General features: G+C 47.3%; 1 protein-coding gene across 3 annotated transcripts in view; it reads right to left on the minus strand.

Annotated features, from left to right (window-relative positions):
• Abca3 (ATP binding cassette subfamily A member 3) overlaps positions 1–26,193 on the minus strand; it is a 58,670-nt gene that overhangs the window by 25,306 nt on the left and 7,171 nt on the right. For all 3 annotated transcript variants that reach the window (XM_052197118.1, XM_052197116.1, XM_052197117.1), the window contains 11 exons: positions 24,250–24,451; positions 20,008–20,109; positions 19,636–19,900; positions 18,334–18,461; positions 17,169–17,334; positions 9,159–9,418; positions 7,357–7,473; positions 7,053–7,173; positions 5,971–6,144; positions 1,747–1,928; positions 19–162 (listed from right to left, as the gene is read on the minus strand). In XM_052197118.1, the coding sequence (XP_052053078.1) occupies positions 19–162; positions 1,747–1,928; positions 5,971–6,144; positions 7,053–7,173; positions 7,357–7,473; positions 9,159–9,418; positions 17,169–17,334; positions 18,334–18,461; positions 19,636–19,900; positions 20,008–20,061 (1,611 nt within the window). In that variant the 5' untranslated portion in view covers positions 20,062–20,109; positions 24,250–24,451. The remainder of the gene's footprint in view (positions 1–18; positions 163–1,746; positions 1,929–5,970; positions 6,145–7,052; positions 7,174–7,356; positions 7,474–9,158; positions 9,419–17,168; positions 17,335–18,333; positions 18,462–19,635; positions 19,901–20,007; positions 20,110–24,249; positions 24,452–26,193) is intronic.

Genomic DNA, 26,193 nt, shown 5'->3' on the forward strand with positions numbered 1-26,193 from the left:
CTGCCTCCAAGGCCTCACCTTGGACAGATGCTTGATCTTGATCCCAGCTACCAAGTCCTCCGGCTCGGCTTCAAAGTACTCGTTTCTGAGAGCTTTTTCTGGGTCGCTGCCTTCCTCCTCCTTCCCTACGACAGTTCTTGGGTTCCCACACCAGTAGGATGGCTGGGATGGAGGCACATGGGCGCCACGGTCAGCAGTGTCAGTCCATTTTGTATGCCACCAACAAAATAAGTACCACTGACCCGCTAAACATGCAAAACATGACCTGAGCCTTAACCACAGGGCATCTGATTAAAGAGGCAACACCCTCTTAGACTCCAATGCATTTCTTGATTTGATTGTACCTGGGAAAGCTCTAACTCTTGCCTTCCTAATCTGGAAAATGGGCACAATCTGTTGTGAAACTCCGATTTAATGGAGAGAAAAGGGAACTTGTCAATGTATGAAGAGACATTATTGAACATCCCAGGCTAGAGCATGTCGGAGCCTAAGAGGAAAGAGGCCGTGTCTCAGACCTTCTCTGTGGCAGGCTCCCTGTGGACAGGGACACTAGAGAGTCAGCTGCCTGGTGAGGACCTGTTATTTCTGTCTCCAGTACACAGAGGAATACTGCAATGGCAGTACTGGACACATATCTCACATGTAAAGAGTATGGGGATGCTACGTGGTCATTACAAATGAAGTTCATTCATAAAAAAGCTATATATTTAGGTGGAAATACACTGCTAAATTAACAATACATTTATAAGAATGGCTACATAAAAGTCTAAAGAACTGTATTTATAGATACATAGGTACATTCATGTGCTTAAGATAACAGAAGCTGTTAGAATTAAAAAACAAAAACAAAAACGAGTTTCTGGTCTGTTTATAACATGGCCCGCTTTTATCAAGCAGATGATCTGCAGGGGCAGGTCGAACGTTCACAGGACAAGTCTGAAAAGGCTACAATGATCAGTACTGTCAACTCCACAGCATCCAGGATCACCTAGGAGACAAGCTTGTGGGTGTGTCTCGGAGGGAGTTTCTGGATTGGGTGCTGGGTGGGGTAGGAAGACCCATATGAAATATAGATTGTACCATCCATCCCATACTGAAACAAAGGGGGGGAAAGGCGGAGCACTGCCACTCAGGACATCTGCTTCCTGAATAGAGACACTGCGGCATCATGGTCCCATGGCCACGCCTTTCCCCCAATCTATGAGCCACAATCAAACCTTTTTTTCATAAGATGCATTTGTTAGTTATTTTGTCAATGTGAAAAGCATCAGAGAGGCACAAGCAGGTGTCAAGGGTGTTTTTTTTTCCTGACGTGGCAAATGCTATCTATTTTAAAGCATGCCCCTCTACCCGCCTTCCCCAAAAGCTTCATTGCTTTGTAGGCAGAAAATCCAGTAAGATATTGGCATATAGATCAGTATTAGAGTGCTTGCCTCATATATACAAGGTCCTGGAATTAGACCTCAGTATTACTCAAAAACATTTTTAAAAAAGATTTTTCATGAATAAAGAAGTGAGCTGGGGGGGGGGGCAGCAGAGGCCACGTGCATCAGTCAGCCTCCCTGTCCTTTGTCTCAGACCCTGGACAAATCATAAGGGCCCTCAGGACACAAGCACAGGTCAGAGTTTTCTATCCCAGGCCTATGCAGGTCATGCTCTGGGACTTAAAGGGGTCCCAAGTGAGTGCAGGGGACACCTTCGTCCCCCAAAGTGGCCTGCTTGAAGAACAGGGGCATTAGCACTCACCATGAGGAAGAAATACCAGGGCTGGGGTACGCCAAACTGGCCTGGGAAGACAGCCTCCACGTACCAGGCCACCAGGCCATAGAGTGCCGAGTCCAGCAGCAGCATCCCCAGCACTTGTCCAAAGCAGAAATCGTCATCCACGTTGACAGGGCTCAGGAGGTCACGCCACTGGATGCCAGTGCCTGGAGGACGCAACAGGAAGATAGTCCTGACTGCTAGGAGGGGTGAGGTGCCAAAGCCATTGATGGCCCGTGTACTCACGCTTGTGTGTGTGCACATGTTCCCTGTGCTCTTACCTTGACTGTCTCTTTACAGACTTTGTAACAAATCTGACAGCTTTCAAGTCTGTCCCCCCCCCCCCCCTCTCTCTCTCTCTCTCTCAATTGCCCTGAAACAGAATCTTGTATTCCAGGCTGACTTCAAACTCACTGTGTAGATTAGAATGACCTGAATGACCTTGAACTTCTAATCCTGTCGGCTCCACCTCCCTAGTGCAGGTATCACAAGTGTGTACTATCACCCTCAATTTATGACATGTTAGAGACTGAACCCTAGGTAAACTCTTCCAATTGTGCTATATCCCACCCCTTACCCAACTTTCTTCAAGTCTTAAAGACAACTGAACCTTTAAAAAATCAGTAGATTATAGACCTATCAATGAGCTGGAGCTGGAGAGAAGGCTCAGAGGTTAAGAGCAATGGCGCGTCCTCCTGAGGACTTGGCTTTGACGCTTAGCACCAACCTGGTGGCTAACAACCCTCTGAAATTCCAGTTCTAGGGGATCCAGCTCCCCTTTCTAGCCTCTACAGGTAATCCATGCACATGGTGCAGAGACAGGAATGCAGGACACACACAGACACACACACACACACACACACACACACCGTACATCTTTAAAGATTTATATTTAATTTATATGAATACACTGTAGTTGTCTTCAGACACACCAGAAGAGGGCATCAGATCCCATTACAAATGGTTATAAGTCACCATGTGGTTGCTGGGAATTGAACTCAGGACCTCTGGAAGAGCAGTCAGTGCTCTTACCTGGTGAGCCATCTCTCCAGCCCCTATCTTTAAAATTTTTAAAAGTTCATGAACTGACTAGATAGATGGGTTAGCATTTCATTGGTTACAGGTGTACATACATGTGCATATATGCACATGTATACTTACTCATGCACACAAATGCACACACACATAGGTGTTAGGTCAATGTAACCAATGAACCTGGGAGAACTCAAAATATTATTTTAAATATTTATTTATCATATTATATGTAAGTAAGTACACTGTAGCTGTCTTCCAACACCAGAAGAGGGAGTCAGATCTCTTTACGGATGGTTGTGAGCCACCATATGGGTGCTGGGATTTGAACTCATAACCTTCGGAAGAGCAGTCAGTGCTCTTACCTGCTGAGCCATCATCTCTCCAGCCCCAGGAGAACTCAAAATTAATGTGAAGCGCTACAAAGCTCATGATCCATCAATGTCACAGCCCATGCAAGCCTGGACCTAAGTGTCTAACAGTCTGGTCATCCATTTCCTGGATGCAAATGTCTGCTCTACAGCCTTGCTGAATGCTTACCATTAAACAGCTAGCGGTTGGTCTGTTTTAAGAAAAGTCACTATAGTTTTTTAATACTTTTAAAAAGACTGATTTTTTATTATATTTAATTACATGTAGGTAGGTCTGTGTGTCAGCATGTGGCTATGTGCATGTGCCTGGAGGGGTCAGCTCCCCTGTAGTTGGAATGACGGACCTTGTGGGCTGCCTGACGTGAGTGCTGAGAACTGAACTGGGGTCCACTGAAAGAGCAGCAAGTGCTCTTAAATATGGGCTGTCTCTCCAGCCCCGGAAAAGACTTTTTAAAAAGTACTAGAGGCCTGGGAAGTTTCTGCTAGTTTACAGAGTCTACACTTTATCAGGAGGCTACTAATGCTAGAAAGACATAAACCTCATTTCTTGACTTCTCGATTTTCCTGCCCCATCTCCTTGATGCTGGAATTACACACACACACACACACACACACACACACACACACACACACACTACCATGTCTCGTTTTATGCAGTGCTAGGGAACTGACTCATGAACTGACTAGATAGGTTTACATTTCATTGGTTCCATGTGTGCACACACATGCATATGGCTCATATGTCCATTGGTTCCATGTGTGCACACATGTGCATATGGCCCACACGTTTTAGCTGTCTTGTTATTGTTTGTTTGCTTTTATTTTATAAGACAGGGTTTCACTTTAGCCCAGGTGTGGAGTCATCGTGTGGTCAAACTCACAGCAGTCCTGTTTCAGCTTCCTTAGTGCTACGATTATCTTGCTCAGGGTATGGTTTAAATGCCTGGCCTTAAGTTCATTGGTCAGAGATATCCCTCATAATGGACAACACTGTCCTATAAAAGGTCCTACAGGAGTGGTTTTTGTGTCTTTCAGTGTCCTCTCTGTGAGGGATGACATTCATGGTGCCATCTTGGAAGCAATCGTTGGACTCTTACCAGGTATTGCATCTTAGGACTTCCAGAACTGAGAAATAAATTTCTGTTCTTCACAAATTTCCCAGTCTCAGGTATTTTGTAATAGCAATGCAAACAGGCAAAGGCATATGACTGGAAGAAGTGGGAAAATTTGGCCTAGGGGAACATTTGGGTAGGAGAGACAAGACCATCTTAAATTATCTTAGCTGAGTCCTTAGGACGGTAGATTACGGGCTGGAGAGACGGCTTAGCAGTAAGAGCACCAACTGCTCTTCCCGAGTTCAATTCCCAGACATCACATGGTGGCTTACAAACTATCCGCAATGGGATTCAATGCCCTCTTCGGGTGTGTTTGAATACAGCAACAGTGTACTTATGTATATAAAATGAATAAATAATTCTTTTTTTTTAAAAGGAAGTAGATCTCATGTACTGCACTTCTAGGAAAGCCGAGCAGCATGCAAATCCCCTGAGAGTGGATGTCGGGGGACTGTGTAGTGGCCAGACACAGCTACTTATATCTCCTCACCCGTCCTGCAGAGGGAGAAGGGAGGCCACGTCCCAGTCTGTGGTCCCCTCTCCAGTGTTCTCCTGTGAGAAGCTCAGAGTGTCTGAACTCTGAGTATCCACCACGGGCTTTACAAGCAGGAGTGTGCCAGTCAGTCAGCCCAGCAAGGGCTTCATTTGGCCTCCGTGATGTTTCAAAACAGGAAATTTCACAAAAATCAGAGCATGCATTTCCAGGGCTCTCACTGGCTTCTCTCAGGATTCTCTGCCTTCACAGTCAGATGTTGTAGGGGGTTTTGGAGTGCAGGACATGCTAACCCTATACTCACCAAACGCTGGGAGCTGACTCAAAGACCTCAAGATCCCCTAGCTCTGAGGTCACTTGTGCAACCACTTTGAAGGTGTTAAGAAGAAGGGAGCTGGTAGGAGAACTCAGGGGCAAAGGCAGGTACTGCCAGTCCCGAGTTCTGTAGCAGGGCTCATGTGGTAGGAGGACCTCACACAGTGAAAGCAGAGAATGACTCCTGACTTATCAGCTGGCTGTTCACACATGCTCTGTGGCACATGTATGCTCTTGTGTGCATACAAACATTCACAATAAAATACGTAATAAGAAGTTTTTAAGGGGAATGGCCGATGGCATAAGAGCATTGTGGCTCTTCCCAGAGGACCGGAGTTGAATTCCCAGCACCCACATCAGATGGCTCCTAATACCTTGCAACTCTCTAGCTCTGGGGGAGTGGGTGTCTGATACCTTTTTTTTTTTGACTCTGTGGCACCTTCCCTCACATATGCACACCCCCATTCACTCACTCACTCACACACACACACACACACACACACACACACACACACACAGTGTTGAAAATAAAAATATATTTTAAAAAATCTTTGAAACAAAAGTAGGAAGTGACTCGAAAACCAACCGGTAAGATCCAGTCACTGGGCAGAGCAGCTGGGTGACCACCACCTCTGGGCGTTTTAACCCTTGGTTGTATTTGGCTCTGATTGGCCTTATCTGAGCTATTTCCCCATCGGACCAGGGCCAAGCTCTCTGTCCACACGCAGTACTTGTTTTCTGATAAAGGCCTAGCTCAGGTGCTCCAATCGCCTGCCTCCCACCCGAGGTGAGGCTAACTGCTGGGAACGCTTTGCCAAGGTGCTCCCTAAGCTGCAAGGACCAGGAACTGGTGATCTGAGGACTTACTGAGGACAGGACTCACCTTTGGCTTCGAATTTTCCTATGAGCTGGGCTCCCATTGCCATGGCGACATTAGACAGCAGACAGGACGAGAGCTTTTGACTCAGTGTCATCCAGTTGTACCGAGGAGCCACGAAAAAGTAGGGGGTGTAGGTGAGGAAGTACAGGAAGCCGCCCACAGCTGCTGCCATGTTGGCTGTGGGCACAGAGAGAGGGGGTGGCAAGAATTTGCCATGAGACTTTCAGGAGTAACAGAGGTCATAGTCCCATCCCACCCAAATCCCAGCACTGGGGGACTGCAGCTTCTGGTGTTGCTAGGCCCCTCGTGCAGGTCCTCTGCCCACCTGAAGCAGTAACACACACACACACACACACCAATGAATACACATAGAGCAGGCTGGCAACAGCTTGAAGGCAAAAATAGCAACTAAACTACTATCTTGCAAATGGTTTTTTAAAAAATAAAAATAATAGGGAGCTTGGGGATTCACAGCATGTTATGGATTGACCTGAGACATACTACTTCTTAGGAGTAATGTAAAAGCATTTCAAGTTAAGGGTAATCACTAAAAGAAAGGTACTTTGTATATTTCAAGCTATCAGAGCTCTAAAAACTACTGGAAGCATTCTCTGTCCAACAGAAGGCAGTGAGGCAGAAAACATAAGCACTAAACAATAAGCTGAACCCCGAATTCAAAGGGCAGAGCTTGAATGTATCAGAAATCACAGGGGGCAAGCAGATACAGCTTTTATTTCTAGTATTCTTAGCAGTCCACAGTGGGCATGCTCAGCTTCTGCCAACTGCCTTTGCCCTAACACAGCGGCCTCTCCTCCTCGGCCCGCAGCAGGTGCTCTGCCCCTATTCACTGCCTGTTTCTTCCTGGGGGGATTCTGGGGGGCTCATGAGCTTTGCTGTATTCCTGTCTGCCTTTCCCGCCAACCAGTTATATTAAGCCTCAGCCTTTCAGGAGTTCTCTCTTCAGTTCAGCCTCTGGGTCATCAGAAAGACATCCCTTTTAGCCCCTTAACTGTGTATAAATCCCCCTAGTTTCCCTAGACTCGGATTACCTCATCCTCTGGCCCTAGGGGAACAACAGGGCTCACCTTTACTGAAGAAGGTGCTGACCATGAAGCTGAAGGAGATGGAGGAGATTGCAAAACACAGCAAGAAGGCCAGAACCAGGGACGGGTCGCTGTTTGAAAGGACTGCTATGTCCTTCTTCACCTGCAGGACAGGCCGGCCAGGTGAGGCAGGGAAGGCAGAAATGAACTGGGCAGGTCTAAAGGTGCAGGTCAGGAGAAGGCCTGCTTGTCTTCCACAGCAGGGAAAGACTTGCCCTGAGGTCGGGGGCCATGAATGGCCTCCGTACCCTCTTCTTTCCAGAGCCCTCATGGAAGCCACACTTACTTTGACACAGAACAGGAGGGTCATGAAGGAGACCACGATGAGGAAGAACAGGAAGAACATGAGGAACCAAGCACTCCAGTGTAGCCAGCTGCTGAGTCCCATCATGCGCATGTACTCCTGTGAACGGGAGACAGTATCGCAGTCGGGCTGTTATCCTGTCTGCACGCAGCTGGCTTTTCCCATAGCTCCACGTGTGCCGGTCTGCTTACATAAATGCAGTGCGCGTATAGAGCAGGAAAGTGCACCAGGATGCCTGTGCTATATAGCATAGGCAGGAATTAGCCAGCACACATGAGGGGAACAAGAAGGCTGTGGTCTGGCGTGCTACTCTTTGTCCAACAGCTCTTAGCTCTGTATCAGTGGCACGTGCTACCCTATCTGGGAGGCTATCCCTGACGGTCAGTTCAGTATTAATTGCCCTTTCCTCCTAAGTCATGATGGCCTGCCCTATCCTCAACATGGGAGTGAAGTCACTTCCCAGCCTGGCCCACCAAACTCTGTCATACTGGGAAACCCCCTTCTCTGTCTGTGGCCCATTCAGGCCTGACACAAGTACCCAAGAGATGTTAGGTTGATGACTTCTCTGAGTCCTTCAGGGAAGCCTCGTATGCTGTGGAGCAATTCCAAACTCTCAAGGGATAGTCCCAAGTCTTCACCTTGCTTGAGCTGATTCCCAGAAGTCAGGAGTGTGGCATCTGGCACTAATGTCCAGAGTCATGAAGCCTGGCCCTTCCTACAGTTGGCAGAAAGACTCTGCAGGCCATACTGACCACACTGCCAGCAGCCTCCTGGGCTGTGAGCCTTGACAAGTGTGTGGCTGAGGACATGCATTAAGAGACCTGGGATCCATTCATTTTCATTCCCACTTTGAAGGAGAAGCCCAGAACCCTTTTAGGGAAGGGTGCTTCCTGTCTCTGTGGAGGCACAGGGTAAGGTGAGCCGGAGTGCTCTGACCACACCTTCCCCTCTCTCCCATTCATCAGCTTGTCAGGAAGTGCCACGAGGACCTGGCTCCTCCACTGCCCAGTGCTGCCTATGGGCTCTGGGAGGTTAAAGCTGGGCTGCGGAGACTGGGGAACGGAAAGACTGGGAGTGTGGCTCACTGGTGGAGTTTTTACATTCTTGAAGCCCCGCCCGAGTTCCATTCCTAGCACAGAAAACAAAAATCAAAACAAAACAAAACAAAACCCAGGAGGATCTTGGAGGAGTTAGCAGAAGGGAAAAACATAGTCAAAACACACTATATGAAAACAATTTTTGATAAAAAGAAACAAAAAATTATAAAGATAATATAAACAAACAAACAACAAACAACAAATGAAAAGCAAACAGGGCAGTGGTGGTGCACGCCTTAAGTCCCAGCACTCAGGAGGCAAAGGCAGGGAGATCTCTGAGTTCAAGGTCAGCCATGTTGACAGGGAGTTACAGGACAACCAGGGCTACACAGAGAAGCCCTGTCTTGACAAAACCAAATGACAAAACCAAACCAAGTGAAAACCCCCAAACAAACAAAAACAACAACGAACTAAAATTCAGTTGCCCAAGTGCTGCGTGGAGACAGCAGGCTGAGGGCACGCCCACTCTCAGAATCTAAGCAGAGCAGCCGGACTTCCAAACCCTTGTGCCATAGCAGGTATCCATGCTGCGTCCAGGCTCTATGGCTCCGACATACAAGAAATACAGGGAGGAGCCCTGGCTCATGGCGGTAGCCTTGAGACAGGCAGAGCCATCTGAGGGAGTCCCGGAACCCAGCGTTCTCAAGCTGACTTGCTAGTGCACTGCACGGCCATGCAGACGGTTACCTTTAGTTTTTTCTCCTTCTCCTGCACCACAGCCCGGATGATGGTGAGGGAGGTGTAGGTGAAACTCAGCATGAGCAGCAGAGGAAGCTGGTACTGGATGGCAATGAGGAATGGGTCTGAGATGTAGGGTGGGAACGGGAACCTTTTGGTGATCACCATGAGCTTCTGGAACAGCTGGTGTGCAGAGGCGTTGGCATGGTAACGCATGATGGCTTTGTCTACTGCATGTTGCACAGCCAGGAAGCCTTCACGGATGTACCCTGAGTTCAGAAACAGAAGACAGCTGTGTCGTGGTGATGCTCATGAGAGGGAAATACTCTGAATAGACATACTTCCCTAAGTCCACAGAGGTAGGGCCAGAGGAGGCCATGGGTAACTTCACCTGATACCCTACTCCGTGGACCACTAATAGCACCTGACATCATTCAGTGGTCGCAAGGAGAGAAAGCATGCCACATATTGCCAAGTGACACTTCTACTTCATAATTAACATAACCCACACATGATCATATTTTTAAAATGGCTTGATTTAGGACCAGGGAGATAGTTCGGTGGGTAAGGGCCCTCAAGACATAGCATGAGAACCTGGTTTCAATCTGCATCACCCTCATGAAAGCCTGCCGTGTACATGCCTGTAACCCATCACCTCAGGGTGGGGCCGGGGAAGATCCTGGGAGTTTCCTGGCCAGCCATCTAGGCCCAAAATGGTGCAGTTCAGTGAGAGACACTGTGTCAAAGGTGCCAAGTGATAAAGAGGGACATTCAGCACTGAGCGTTCACTTCCATGACCAAAACTGTACACACACACACTCCATACATTATACACTAAACACACACACAAAACCTCACACTTACACAAGCCACATTACAATATATTACACATTTTATATATTTACACACACATGTAACTTTAGTTTTTTTAGTGCTTGCTTTTAATGATGGTTTTTAAAAGTTTTAACTTCCCTTCTAGCCCATCACCCATCAGAGGTAGTGGGAAAGAAAGGCTATGGAGGAAGTGGACCTGTTTAGAAAGGTTCTTTGGAGTAACTCTCATCTGTGTTGTCTGGAGATTGGCAGTTTAGTTTACAGCTTAGTAGGAGCAGCTTGATCCACTCCCACACACTTCACGGACACACCAGTAGCCTAGTTTGGTAGAGTCAGGATAGCAAACAGGATAGCAGCAGTGGTGGCACTATCTGGCAGAGACAGCCAGGCCTCGGCCTTGGTACAAGTCAGTAGGAGAGACCAGGAGGGATGCCAGGAGAACTTCTCGGCTGTGTTTCCCACAGTGCAGCAAAGCTCGGCCAAGACTAGACCCACACATGTTGTAGAGCTAGTTCTATAAGTCAGTGTAGTTTAGCTTCCGTCACAGTCTGTGGAGTCCTGGTTACACGCTCCAAACACCACCTGGCTTCTATGTGTTTTGTCTCAGCACGCGCATCTGCCTCAGCTGACATCACTCTGCCAATCAGCCTGAGTCCTCGGAAGCAGCAAGAAACTGCAGCACACCACCAGAAGTTGTTTGTGCATTTCTCTCTATGGAATCCTGACAAATGTGGCTCAACTACGCAATGTAAAGCAGACCAAACATGTGCATCATTAGTGAAGAATCCTTCATCACTTGCCCTTTCACGTGCTTGCTTTAGCAGAACATCCTTTTCCCTGTGTCTGCTTCAGCCAAACATTCCTTCATGAGACTGCCTTAGTCTTTCACCTGTGTCCACTTCAGCTCAACATTCCTTCATGTGTCTGCCCCAGCAAAACACCATCCAACCGACTTTCCAAAGAACCCTTAAGTTTCCACTTCACTCACACACACACACACACACACACCACAATGCATGCACCAAACACATTATATACACTATACACATACACACACATACACAACACTAAACATACATAACCTGATATGAACTTGGTGGGAGAGAGATCCTGTGTTCCTCAAATGGGTGGACTAACAATTCTTAACAGATAAAACTTAGGCTAAATAGGTACCAGAAAAGAAACCACCAAGAGTGCAGACAGGAGACACAACTGTTAAGGTTTAGGTAAAATATTAAGGCCTAGAGATAATGACAAAGCCTAGGTAACTGTTAGCTGGTTAGCCTGCCATTTTGTGCTGCTACTAATATTATAAGGTAACCTTCTCATATATTGTTTCTGCTGTTACTGGGAAACTCTCTCAAGTCCAGGTTGATTACATATTCTCTTAAGTTCTGTGCCCTTGGAAGGCAGTAGAACTGCTTTGCATAGTTATCTATAATAAGCTTGGACCAAAACCAACCACCCAGCAGCACTTCCTGTACCTGCATATAAGCTTTTATGGTATTTGCTTTTATAAGCTGGTGCTGGAATGGACCCCAACATAAGAGGGAACCTGCCCCAATATAAGAAACTATTTGAAATAAGACTTCTACTTTAAGTAGGGGGCCTAGTAAAGTTTATGTTCCCAAGATCTTCCTGGGGACTGACATCCTACTTGGCAGAAAGAGACATCTATGTAGGTGACTGACATCCTGGTTGACAAGTTAAGACATGAATGCTAGACAAGGCAAGACCTCTGCCACAGTTGAATGCCCCAACCAATGGGTACAGGTTAAGTGTACAACAATGACACGTTCCTAAGGAAGTCCCCTATCCCTAAATTCTGACTGGTGGATTAACTTGACATAGATGTTTGTGGATTTTAGGCTTAAAAACCCTGTAGGATCTTAATTCAGGGATTTTAGGCTTAAAAACCCTGTAGGATCTAAATTCAGGGTCATGGTTCAGTTCCCAAATCTGAACCGTGGCCCTGATAGATCAGCCCTGAGGCGTATGCTCAATAAACTCTCCCGGTCTGACAGAGATTGGTGTTCATGCAGTTTATGAGGCAATTCCTGGACCCCAACACAAGGATAAAGAAGAAGGTAGAAGATCAGAAAAGCACTTGCCATATTTGTTGAGAGGGCCAGGTCTTGGATGCTACCCCAGTAGTTTAAGAGTCAAGAGAAAGAAGCTATGGCCCTGGTGCCTAATTGTGACTCTGGGAGGAAGGAGGCAGAGAGGAGATAGAAGCTGAGACTTTTGCCCAAGTGGACTTAGAGATGATTTGGTGAGAGGCAGCTGGGAACAGCAGTTTTGTTATTTTATCAGCTCAAGTGGCTGGGAATCTGACACAGGGTTAACTAACTGTGAATTAGTGTCTACTGGACTGTGTTCCCTCGTAGGGAGTCAGGGAAGATCTGTTCCTTCCCTTTTTGAGTTTGTAGCAATGTCTCCATTCCTTGGCTCATGACCCCTTCCTTTCCTTTTAGACCAGCAAGGTGGCCTCTCACGTCTGCTCACACCTTCTGCAGCATTTGTCTAGTTTTATGTTTGTTTTCATGACAGGGTCTCTCTCTGTAACCCTGCTGTCTTGGAACTAGCTCTGCCGACCAGGCTGGCCTCAAACTGGATCTACTTGCCTTTGCCTCCTGAGTGCCCCCACCACCTGACTGCTTCTGTCTACTATCAAGGACTCTGTAGTTACACTGACTCCAGTAGGGTAACTGAAAAGTTTGCTATCTTGAATCAGGTACCTACCAGACTTAATTTCCTTCTGTCTCAAACAGGCCACGGTTTTGAATGATTGGGACAGGGTCAACTTAGGGATCATAATTTAACCTACTGTAGCTGGCCTCTCTGGACTCCCTAAAGGGTCAGAAATAAAGCTCCAAGGGAAAGGGGCCAGTAACAGTAGCAAGCGCAGTGCCCTAGGGCGCACAAGGCCTGGGAGTGATAAACCCTGGAAGAAGTGGGTTTAGAATCAGGAGATAAAAGGCAACCTGAGATGCCAAGCTCTTGGGCTCAGAACAGAGTGGTTAGATACAAATACCCTGAGACACAAAACTGCCTCGCCACCTGGGTGACCTACAGAAAAGAGAAAAGCAAAATACTAGCCACACTGCTAACACAGGTCACCGAGTGCTGGCATTCTTCTGTCTTGATCTGGTTTTATGACGCCACTGCTGTGTGCCAAGGCCAGTGCTGGTGGAGCAAGAGTTCTCACTGGCCACTTCACAGTGAATGGTAGCCTTGCTGGACAGACAGAGACACTTAAGCCCAGGGAAGCACACAGCTGGAGAGGGGTTCAGCTGAGTACGGAACCCCAGAAACTTTGTCGTCTAAGCCATGCCTTCTTATGACTGTTTTCTCTACAAATAACTGCGTGCTCCTTGTCCACATTGTTTCCTCAGACAACTAGCTGTGGCTCAGCAGTTGTCCTTATAACCATGGCAACTTGATCGTCTAAGGCAGTGGTTTTCAACCTGTGGCTTGAAACCTCTTTGGGGGTTGCATATCAGATATCCTACATATCAGATATTTGCATTACAGTTCCTGACAGTAGCAAATTTATAGTTATGAAGTAGCAACAAAATAATTTTATGGTTGGGGTCACCACAATATGAGGAACTGTATTAAAGGATCGCAGCATTAGGAAGGTTGAGAACTGGTCTGTACTGGCTGGTTTTGTGTGTCAACTGGACACAAGCTGGAGTTATCACAGAGAAAGGAGCCTCCCTTGAGGAAATGCCTCCACGAGATCCAGTTGTAAGGCATTTTCTCAATTAGTGATCAAGGGTGGGAAGGCCCTTTGTGGGTGGTGCCATCCCTAGGCTGGTAGTCCTGGGTTCTATAAGAGAGCAAGCTGAGCAATTCAGGGGAAGCAAGCCAGTAAGGAACATCCCTCCATGGCTTTTGCATCAGCTCCTGCTTCCTGACCTGCTTCAGTGATCAATAGCAGTGTGGAAGTGTAAGCTGAGTAAACCCTTTCCTCCCCAGCTTGCTTCTTGGTCATGATGTTTTTTTTTGTCCAGGAATAGAAACCCTGACTAAGACAAATTGGTACCATCATAGTGGGGTATTTCTGTGACAACCTGACTATGTTTTGGAGAGGACTGTGGAAGGACTTCAGAACATTGGGCTAGAAGAACCAATGGGTGTTAAGAGTTCTGTGGGATGTTTTGTAGGAGTTTGGAAGATAATGTTGAGAACAGTGCAGAAGATAGAGGCCTGGCTTGTGAAATTTCAGAGGGAAGTTTAAAGACTCTTATCAGGACTGTTGTTGTCTTGATTGTGAAGTTTCTGTGGTTTTGGTTAACTGGGGCTGAAAAATCAGCTGTGATTAAGAAGATACCAGAACCACTAATGCAAAACCTCTGCAGTACAGAGACTATTGATGATGGTTAGCTGGAGCTAAGACATTAGTGGTGATTAAGAAGAGACCAGCATCACTGAGGTGAAATCTTCTGGTAAGTGTTTTCTGAGAGCACACACAGTGGCTGTGTTCCAGAGATAGCCAAGGTTGTACCTCGTGCTGTGGCTGGACTTGGTAATGTGTAAGAGTCACCCAGGTGGTACTGGTTTTGAAGGCATGAAGGGATCATGAAGAGCAGCTGAGGCTCAGCACTGTGAGAGGCCATGGAAGGCCATTGATGAAGGTGCAGCCTCAGTTGCAGTTGACAGCCCAGGACTTGAAGGGGTCATGCAAAGGAGTTGAGGCTTGGCACCATGAAGAGAGCCAATGAGAGGCTGTTGGTGAAGCCTAGTTGCGGCAGAAGACAGCAGTGTTTTGGAGATGCCAGTGCTATGTGATGACCACTAAGAACAGCAGCTGCAGAGTACAGGCAGCTGGAGCCTAGAAGACAAAGTGTATGCTACAAAGGGCAGAGCTGGAGAAGTGACTCAAGCACTTGGAGGAGCCCAGAATATCATGAGTGGATCCCAGACATTGGATGGTTAGAGTTTGATTTTGATTGACATGTTTGATATTTTTCCCTCTTGAAGGAAGAAATTATTTTAGTGGAGCCCACAGTTAAGAGACTTTGAATTGTAAAGACTTTGAATTGTAAAAGAGACTGGATATTTTCTAGGGTCTGAAATTTTAATATTCGAGAATTTGTAAAGACTACGGTATTTTTAAAGTTATTTAGCTTTTGGGGATGAATAAGAAAGTAAGGGTTGAGGCTTAATAGTGATCTGTTTGTGTGTCAAGTTGACAAAGTGTCAATTGTACTGGCTGTTTTTTTTGTGTCAACTTGACACAAGCTGGAGTTATCACAGAGAAAGGAGCCTCCCTTGAGGAAATGCCTCCGTGAGATCCAGCTGTAAGGCATTTTCTCAATTAGTGATCAAGGGGGGAGGGCCCCTTGTGGGTGGTGCCATCCCTGGGTTGATGGTCTTGGGTTCTATAAGAGAGCAAGCTGAGCAAGCCAGGGGAAGCAAGCAGGTAAGTAATATCCCTCCATGGCCTCTGCATCAGCTCCTGCTTCCTGACCTGCTTGAGTTCCAGTCCTCACTTCCTTTGGTGATGAACTGCAACGTGGAAGTGTAAGCTGAATAAACTCTTTCCTCCCCAACCTGCTTCTTGGTCATGATGTTTGTGCAGGAATAGAAACCCTGACTAAGACAAGGTCTCAGACACAAAGCTATCACTTTGTAATCCACTAGGTTCCCACTGGGGAAATGTTTGTGGCCATAAATTAAACTATGGAACATTATTGTTGTATTGTGGGTTCTCTTGGTTTGTCAGACTCTAGTGGGCTTTTGTTTTGTTTTGTTTTTGTTTTTCAAGACAAGGTTTCTCTGTGTATCCCTGGCTGGCTTAGCTGGAATTTAAACGTGTGTGTCACCACCACCCAGCAAGGACATTTTTTTTTAAAAAACTAAATAAATTAAAAGATGTTTTCCTGAACAGGTGTTTTGCAGCATATAAGTTTGTGTACCATGGACATCCCTGGCCAACTGGAACAGGCTTTACACAGAGCTGTTAGCTGCCATGTGGGTGCTGGGGATCAAACTTGGGTCTTCTAGAAGAGCAGTCAATGCTCTCTCTCACCCTGAGCCATATCACCAACCCCCCTCGGGGGTGGGTGGAGGTGGGGGTGGGGGCGGGGGAAGGGTCATATATTTATTAGGATGTTGTTAGTGAGTCTGGGACAAGAGTGGGGTAAGACCTGGCCTGCCATGTGCCAATGTTGTTACCCTTCCCACCCGTTTCTGCAGGGTCTCACGAACTTCTAAACAACTTGGGCAAGTCTTTCCCAGGTTTGGCTTACCATGCCTGGCTTATGACATTTCCCTTTGTCAGCTGTTGCAAATGTTCTGGTGATGGGGCTTTTCTTTCTTTTTTCTTTTCTTTTTTAAGATTTATTTATGAGTACACTGTAGCTGTTTTCAGACCCACCAGAAGAGGGTGTCAGAACCCATTACAGATGGTTGTGAGCCACTTGTGGTTGCTGGGATTTGAACTCAGGACCTTTGGAAGAGCAGTCAGTGCCCTTAACCACTGAGCCATCTCTCCAGCCCAGGGTGTGTGTGTGTGGGTTCTTTTGGGAACAAATTTTGAGTTTGTACATACTGAAATATCTCAGTCTTTTCCTCTTAAGATTTTTTTCTTAAAATTATTACATATGTCTCAGTGTTTTGCCTGCATATATATCTGTGTACCACGTGAGTGCTTGCTTGGTGTCTGCAGAGGCCAGAGGACATTGATCTCCTGGACTGGAGCTATGGGCAGTTTCAGACACCACGTGCATGCTAGGAATCCACCCCAGTTCTCTGGAGGAGCAGCCAGTGCTCTTCACCTCTGAGCCATCTCTCTAGCCCCAGATTTTCTCTTCTGAGATAGGATCTCTTAGCCATCCTCGAACTTACTATGTAAGACAGGCTGATCTCTAACACATAGAAATATGCCTGTCTCTGCTTCTCGAGTACTGAGATTCAAGGCGTGTACCACTGTGCCTGGCTTAAGAGATACTTTTCTGCTGCTTTCAAGAAACAAGACAGGCCGGGGAACTACATCCCAGCATGGTCAGCCAGAACCAGCTGGTTGGCATGGCAACAGGTGTGACAGCCACGGCTTCTGTGACACGGTCTCCTGACAGGCGTCAGGCCTTGTTCAGCTCAGACCCCTTCTGCTCAGCTTAGTTCATTTTCCAGGTTTAAAGCCCATCCATCCTAAGGCGTCAGCCTTTTGTCTCTCACCCGGTTCCCCGCCATCAGAGGAGGAAGGCTCCCTCGGTCCTGGGCTTGGGAAAAGCGGAAAGAGCGAAGTGGTGTGCCAGCCTTCAGTCTCTTTCAGGAAAATATTTCCTGTCTGGGTCCACATGTAATTTCTTCGTGCGTAACTGAAGCGCAGGTGGTATTTCACCTGTAGAAACAGAATTGACAGCCAACTGTTCTGAAGGATCTAGACTGCAGAGTCCAGTGCCACGAGGAGGTATCCAGGTGACTGGGAGGTGTCACCGGGAACTCACCATGCCCTGCCCTGAAATAACCCCAGTTGCCCTAAAACATGAGAGGAAGTCACACTTTTTTTTTTCCTAATGATTTTTTTTAAATGTGTACTGGTGTTTTGTCTGCATGTATGTCTGTGTGAGGGTGTTGGGTCCTCTGGAACTGGTATGACAGTCAGTTGTGAGCCTTCATGTGGATGATGGGAATTAAACCTGGGTCCTTTGGAAGAGCATCCAGTGCTCTTAACTGCTGAAACATCTCCCCAGCCCCAGATGGAGTCATCCAGGTAGCCATTTCTCTTTTGTTACCTACCAACATAAATACTTTTTTTTTTTTTTTTTGAGACAGGGTCTGAGTACATATCTCTGTCTGGTCTAGAGCTTGCTAGGTAGACCAGGATGGCCTGAACTCACATATGCCTCTATTTCTCAAGTGATAGGATTAAAGGGCTATACCACAATGCCTAGCAATATATTTTCAATGCCACATATGCAGGATCAATGGAAGGCTACCGCCACGTGTGAGACAGTTGCTCAGTTTTACTACCCAGAAAGCAAAGAGCTTCCTTTGTTTATCTTTTAAAGACATACTTAAGTCCCAAACAGCTGCTATTTTCTTTCCTGTCCTAGTTGGTTCTATCCCAAGAGGCCCGGAGACCTTCTGTAAAACCCCCAAATAAAAGGGGCCTGAAGTGATTGTACAAGGGTGGGGAGATTTTTAAAAATGTCTCTGGACTGGTAGGTTAGCACCACCGCGCTCTCTTGTAGGGACTGAAGATCATACTAGTTGCAAGGGTTTAGTCTTTATTCTCAGGCAGGTGGGGGTTAAGGAAAAGCATCTTATTTGCAGGTAGTGAGAGGAAACTGAGGCTCTGAACAGTGTGTGTGCGGGGGTGTGTGTGTCAAAGTCTCACCTCCAGTGGCAGGGGGTCCTTGCTGTGGTTGAAGGTGTGTTCAAAGACCACGGCGGCCAGCACGTTGGAGGAGTGGTTGTCATACCGAATGTAGTTCTCGAAGTCCTCCTCGGAGGGAAAGCCATGCACTGTGGACAAAGCACCAAACCACACACTGCCCAGCCATCCCTGCCCTCAAAAGCCTGGGAACGTCAGGACACTTCAGATAAAAGACAGCTTTCTGACAAGATCGCCAAGAGCTTTGCAAACCCTCAACAATAAGTGGCTTTTGTCTTGGTGGAGCCTTGGGCTGCTTCGGACAGAGCTAAGGACTGGACGGCAGCTAGTCTTCCTGCTACAGCGTGGATCAGGGTGGGATAGCAGGCCTGCAGCAGGGCCAAGTCACAGAAAACTGTCACCAAGCAGGGCAGGGGCTGCAGGCTAGGACAGGACAGTGCTCTCCTGCTCACCCCACCTCGATTCTCTCACACCTGGCCATGGAAAGCTTCAGCTTTTATTATTATTACTAAAATACAGGGTCTTTCTATATAGCCCCGGCTATCCTGGAACCCATCATGTAGAACAGGTTGGCCTCAAAATCACAGAGATCCACCTGCCTCTACCTCCCAAGTACCAGGATTAAAGGCATGCGCCACCAAGCTTTAAAAAGTGGAGTTGCTCAAGTGACCTCTGTCCCCTGGCCTCCTTTTATATACAGGGCTTTGCTGTAATCATTTGTTGGATAAAACAAGTTATAACAAGTACATCATGCCAATAGGAAGAGGGAAAAGGGACAATAGTTTTATCTTGAAAGCAAAGATGTAGAAAGGGCATATTACTGCTGCTGCCCTGAAGTCCCTTCCTTGCTTTGTGACAGTTTTCTGTGACTTGGTCCTGCTGCAGACCTGCATATCCACACACTGTTCCCTCCACAGGCCTCCCGTGATATCGGAGCTGTCCCCTGAAGCCCCATCCCAGGAAGGTTGCTTGTCCTATGCACTCAAATTGTGCTCTGCACCCAGAATAAACAGCTCTCCTGGACTGAGTCTACCTGCTTGTTCCTGATCTCACAAGATGTGGCCCTGGTGCCTGGTATGACCAACACTTCCACACAGTTCTTCATTGGGCCCCTCAGCCCTGGACAGATGGGAGGCCAGGCCTCTGAGTCTCATTTTGTATTGAGACAAGGTAGCCCAGGGATTAATAAAGGCATATAGCCAACGCAATGAGTCACAGAGTGTGGACTCAGGTTTCCCTGCAGCCAGGAGGCAATATGTCACACAGAACCAAACCACAAGAACATCCTAAGTCCCCTGGTCTCACCTCTCATCTTGATCATGAATTCCCTTTTCACCGTCTCTGTGATGGTCCTGGCAGCATCGCTGTGGGAAGGGACATAGGCGAGTTCCCAACTCCCCCCAGGTGGAGGGAATGAGAAAAACAGGGGCAGCTGCTGGATGGACTGGTCTGGGTAAACCGTGGCATTGGGCACATTCTCTGACTGGATCTTCAAGCGAAGCCAAATCAGGATCCCAGAAAACAGCAGGGGCAGGAAGAGCTCCAAGACTGTCACTAGAACCTTCCGTTTCTACAAGAGAAATGACGGGCCTGGTGACATCCACAAGCGGTCCACCCTTTAGTGCTTTCCCTGGGGTCGGCTGGACGATGGCCACCCTTCCTTGGGCCTGCACTCACCTTCAGAGTATAGTTCTTCCAGAGCAGGAGTGTGAGCTGCCGCAGCACCGCCATCTTCCTGAAGGCACAATGCCAACACCAACCGGAGGTTAAGATGGACACCTGGAGTGCCATGGAAACACAGTGTGGTTACCTGGGGATGGCTACTGGTCCTTTCCCTCCATGATCTCCCTCCTTCCTCTCTGCCACCTTAAACCTGAGCACGCCTTAGAGAAAGCCAGTCATTCAGATGCTCCAAACACACCATTCTAGATCCAGAGAGAGCACACACTTTGGGGCAACTGCCGTGTTTCTTTTCTCAACATATTTCATTACATTTATTTATTTTTGTGTGTATGCATGTGTGCACAAGTGTGTACAAGTGCCATGGCATACCTGTGGCAGTCAGAGGACAAACCTTCCGTCAGGGTTTCCCACCACACAGGGTTGGAGGCTCCAGCTCTGGTTTTCAGGCAGATGCCTTTACCGGCTGAGCTCCCTCACCCAGACAGTGCTATGCTTTGTTTGTGCTCTGCTGCAGTCCTGGTATTTATTTGACCAACACTATTCAGATGCTTTAGTTAATGCATGTCTCATTAAATAGCAAAATACTCCGACTTACAGAACTCCCAGCCTCGACTGGCTTTATTCTTAAGCAATATAGAACCAGTAAAAGAAAACTCACCAGGTAGTGGTGGCGTATGCCTGTAATCCCAGCACAGGACGCAGAGGCAGGTGGATTTCTGAGTTTGAGGCCAGCCTGGTCTACAGAGTGAATTCCAGGACAGCTAGGGCTACACAGAGAAACCCTGTCTCGAAAAACCCAAATCCAAAAAAAAAAAAAAAAAACAAAAACAAAAACAAAAAACCCACCCCCCCCCAAAAAAAAAAAGAAAAAGAAAAAAGAAAGAAAGAAAGAAAACTCGAGGCCAGAGAGGGCCTCGGCAGATAAAAGTGCTTGCTTTTTTTGACAGCCAGTTTGATTCCTGGGACACAGGTAAAGGTAAAAGAGAACTGAAAATTATCCTCTGACTTCCACACCTGTGCCGTGTGTGTGTGTGTGTGTGTGTGTGTGTGTGTGTGTGTGTGTGTGTACAACTAAAACCAAGAAAGCTCAACTTAGTGTCTTGGCCACAGGAGGGTTTTCAGACTTGGGGAGAGAGAAGCTGAGGCCCGGGACTGGGGCTTTCCACAGCATAGCTGACCCAGGAGCCCGGCTGCTCAGGCGGTTGTACAAATGAGACCGTCGGTCCTCTTGAGTCTACAAGCCAGTTTTTCTCTCACTATTATTACAAATATTGGAAGCCAAATCTTCACAACACATGACCAGCCCCTCTCTCCTTCACATCACTGTTATTGAGATAGGGTCTCAGCATGTAGCCCAGGCTAGTCTCAAACTCACTAGGTAGCTCAAGCTACTCTTGTCCTCATAGTGATCTTCTGCCTCAGCCTCCAGAAAGAATTATAGGTACATCTGGCATGAGAAAATGTGTCCTAAAAGTATCTCTCCTATATTACAGATAAATGTAAACATTTAATTCTGGCATCCACAACGGGGTGAGGTGGGGGACCTGCTAAGAGTTTATCAAACACTTTTGCGAAAGCAAAAACAAAATTTATGCTTTCATATTGAAACAAGTTTTACTGCATTTCAGCTATAAGAAGCAGAGACATTGAGCTGCTCACGTGCCAGAGAAGTAGGTGGCCTGAATAAACCTGGCAACACCCAGTCAGGAGGGCCTCATTCGTCAAACCGAAGGGATGGAAGTCCAGGTGTGAAGCCTGGAGAGATGAAGGAAGCGCTGGGCTCCTGAGAGCTGTGAGCAGAGAAAGCACTTCCCAGCTCAGCCTCTCCACGTGGGGAAAAGCCTGGTGACTCGCCAACAGTTCAAGTTCAGTTCACCAGCTCTTTGTTCATGGCTAATACTAACCACATGGCAGCTCCCTGTCTGACGGAGGCACACAGATAATTCATGAGTCACTCGTTAATGTGCGGAAGCGAACATGCTTCCAACATGAGCAGCTGGAGACTACGGAGCACATGGGACAAAGAGCTGACCCCAGCCAGGCGGGGGGGGGGGGGGGGGGGGGGGGGGGGGGGAACACCTCTAGTCCTACCCTCTGGAGGCAGAGGCAGGTGGATTTCTATCCGTTTGAGGCCAGCCTGATTTACAGAATGAGTCTCAGAACAGCAAAGGCTACACAGAGAAACCCTGTCTTAAAAAAAAACAAAAACAAAACAAAAAAAACAAGCCGGGCGGTGGTGGCGCATGCCTGTAATCCCAGCACTCTGGGAGGCAGAGGCAGGCGGATTTCTGAGTTCGAGGCCAGCCTGGTCTACACAGTGAGCTCCAGGACAGCCAGGGCTACACAGAGAAACCCTGTCTCGAAAAAAGCAAATCCAAAAAACAAAAACAAAAACAAAAACAAAAACAAAAAAAAAAAAAAAAACCAAAACCAAAACAAAAACCAAAAAAAAAAAAAGAAAAAAAAATCAAACCCAACAACAACACCTGTTTTTACTTTTACAGTTAAAAATAATTTCTCTAAAGAACCTTTTTACTGCTGCAGAGATGGCAGGGAGGTTAAGACTCCATTGCTCTTGGAGAGGGCCAAGTACATTCCCAGCATCCACAGCGGGTGGCTTACAACTGCCCAGAATCCAGGTATAGGGGATCCAATCCCCGGGGCCTCCACAGACACCCACACTCAAGGGCATAAACCCTCACACAGACACACACACATATACACAGTTTTAAAAAAAAGAGAGAAATCTAAAAGTACCTTTGAAAAACTAACATCTTGTCTTTTTAAGACAGACATTAAACAGGACTAAACATAAACTAATTTATACATTGAAAGTGTAAAGAAATTTCACACATGAACTTAAAATATGGATTGTTTGGATACAGCCTTCCAAGCTCGGCCTTAAACTTGTGGTATCAGCCTCCCGAGTGAGGCATGAGCCGCCACACCCGCTTTTAAATACATGACTGAAAGTGAAAAAGGCTAAGGCTGTACAAAGGGTTACGGATTAGCAACTTAGTAAGCAATCTCAAAAACTTTTATAATTTTCCTTTGAAAGGGCTGCAGCAGTGGTTTGTCTGTGTACCATATATGACTTGGGGGTTCTGCCTACAAAAAGAAATGCACTAATAAGTTATATATTTAAAACGCCAGCAAAATCAGGCATGGTGACACATAACTTTAATCCCAGCACTTAGGAGGCAGAGGCAGGTGGATCCCTGAGTTTGAGTCTGGTCTATGGAGTGAGTTCCAGGAGAACCAGGGCTACAGAGAAACCCTGTCCCAAAGCCACCAAAAAAACAAAAAACAAAACCTCCACTAGGCCAAGAGCAGCGATGCATGTCTTTAATTTCAGCACTTTCAGGCCAGCCAGGGCTACACAGTGAGACCTTGTCTGGAAACAACAACAACCAAAAACAACAAAGACAATAAAACCCCACCACCACCAAACCCCAAACAACAGCAATAAACCTCCTATCAATAAAGTCTTAAAGACAATGATAGATAAAGAGTAATGTTTTAATCACTTGGTAAGCCCTGTGGTTATTTTTTGGTTATTTATTCTAAGTGTGTACTGTTTGTTGGTACAGGTCAGAAGACAACTTAGGGGGTCACTTCTTTCCATCTCTGTGGGTTTCAGGGGTCACACTCAGGTCATCAGGTTTAACCGCAGTGACTTTACCCACTAAGCGATCTCATTATCCCAGATCTGTGTTTATGAAAGGTTTCCATAAACAGTTCAGCTAAAAAGGGGATCAGGAGGCTCCGGTTAAAGTCAATCCAGACCCGTGGCTCATTTGACCAAGATGAACTTTCTCCCTCTACCAGAAAGGGTATAAAAAGGTCACAGTTCAAAAGGCTTTGGAGGTAAGGGTGTAGCTGTTGCTCCAGTGTTTGTCTGGGAGGCAGGACACTCTGGGCTCAACCGAATGTACCATAGAAATGGGGCATGGTGGCCAATGCCTGTAGCCCCTAGCAGGCAGGACGATTCAGAGCTTAAGGTCATCCTCCTCTACTACACAGTTAGTTCAAGGCTAACGTGAGCTACATGAGACCCTGCCTCAAAAGGAAATGAAAATATTCTGGTTAAAGATGTAGACGGTCCCTTTTTTTGGTTATTGTCCCAAAATATAAACACTCTCTTGCTCATTCCCGTTCCTTTCAAGCCCAGAGTGGCAAAGGACACACGGTTCGCTGTCCACTGGGCAGACTACATTGGCAGCACCAGAAACTGACCTTAGTTCCAGGAAAGGTTGGTTGAAGGTGTCCTTGCAAGGCTGCAGGTGAGGTGGCCTGGTGGCAGCAGTTCTACACAGCTGGCCCTGGGGTGCAGCCAGTGGGCCCCTGGACAGACGCAGCAGCCCTAGGGAGCAGGAACGCTGAGATCTTGAGGGACATCTGGAGGGACCTGGGGCTCACAGGCATGACGCGCTGGCACCTTTGGTAGATGAAGGGTGCTTCAGCATAGTTTGAAAAGCAACCACAGAACACCTTTTACCAAGTTGGAAACCAAGAGAGCCACATGAGTTCTGAGTTTGTTTCTCAGGGACTAGGGGGTGTAGATCAGTGGCAGGGTACCTGCCTAACATCCACACGAGCCCGGGGCCAGGGCCCCAGTCACACTCGGAAAGGATACCACGAAAGCAGAACGGCTCTGACAAGGGAGAGGCGAGGATCTACAGGATGCATGTCTACAGTGGTGCCTGGCACTTCATATATGCTCATGGCCTCCTAGTGCGGCTCTGGCTCCTAGTATTACCATCCTTGACAGATGGGGACCAAAAGAAAGGACTGGCCAAGACCAAAGTGTAGAGGAATCTGTGTCAACGCTTGAACCTCAGCCTGTCTTAGCCTCTATCTTTTATATATAGGACATATATTATAGATACATTATATATTTATAGATAAAGGAAAGTGTGTGTGTGTGTGTGTATTTCATATTCTAGACACAGTGAACATCCTCCTAACCTTTTTCTCTATCACTCGTGGAATGTGACCTTAGAGTCAGCCCTACCTCCTCCTTACTGCTTTAACTTCTCCCATACCCCCACCCCCTGCTTACTGCTTTGCCCTCGTTAAGCCTTATCTGAGGACTCGGTGAAGTCGTATTTGCACTTGTGCGTGTTCTGTTTGAGCAAAGGCACTTAAAGGAGGAGATCCTAGAATTACAAAATCAGGAACACTTCCTGGTTACGAAAGCCAGTGTTCGAGGGAAGGAAGTTACAGCTCTTAGCCCACTCAGCACTTCAGTGGCCCAGAGAGCCCTCAGAAGGGGCGGTGGCTGAGATCTGAGGCTGACCTCCGACCTCCGGGAGGGAACAAGAGCCAGCCACTCTAAGGCAAGCACAAAGGCTCACTGGGTCACTTTAGCACCCCCCCCCCTGCAGGAATCCTTTGAGAATGTCCAACTGAAGAGGGCTCAGCTAGCTCCTGAGGAAACAGAAAGAAAGAGAAGGCACCCCCAAAGCCTTGTTTGTTCCGGGTTACAATATCAAACATTGCACAGGGCAATGAGTGTTTCAATGTTTGTATTGAAGTGGGTGGGTAATGAAATGTGTATAAGGTAAGGGCTGATTTCTGAAAACCCTGTTGGCAGGTTGTAGGAGTCCTGCCAAGATGATCTTTCTCACAATTGCTCTTAGCTTGGGGACTAGGGTCGTGCCAGCCCATGAGCACTGTGCTGCGTCTGCTCAGCAGTGAGCTGGAAGAACCCCAGTCAGTGCCCGGATTGAAACCAGGGCCCCACGCACACCAGGCAAGCACTCCACCACTTACCTGCCATGGCAGCTTCCCTGAGTCCCGTCATCTGATTTCTTTGTGAACTGAAGGGACTTCAAAACCAGTGAGTAAAACTGGACAGGGAGCTGGTGCCAGGCCATGTGCCACGGCCATGAGAAGAAGGGAACCTTAATAAGGCCCTGAGTAGGCCTGCTGAGGCTGTGCACAGAGGCCAGGGTGCTCCCATAGGTGTGTGACAGGTGTCCTAGCGGGCAGGGCCGACCCCCCCCAGTGGCCTTCCTTCAGCACGAGGCACTGCTTTGCCCTGCTTTAGATGCTCTTAGGAAAGCATTTGATTATCAGTCTGGAGCACTCCCAGCAGCCCGCCAGGACCAAAGGTCTGTGTGCATGTGCCGAACGGACTTAGTGAATATTTGCTGACAGAATCTGTGGCTTTTTAGG

Source organism: Apodemus sylvaticus, chromosome 10 (genome assembly GCF_947179515.1).
Source record: "Apodemus sylvaticus chromosome 10, mApoSyl1.1, whole genome shotgun sequence".
NCBI classification, from domain to species: domain Eukaryota; kingdom Metazoa; phylum Chordata; class Mammalia; order Rodentia; family Muridae; genus Apodemus; species Apodemus sylvaticus.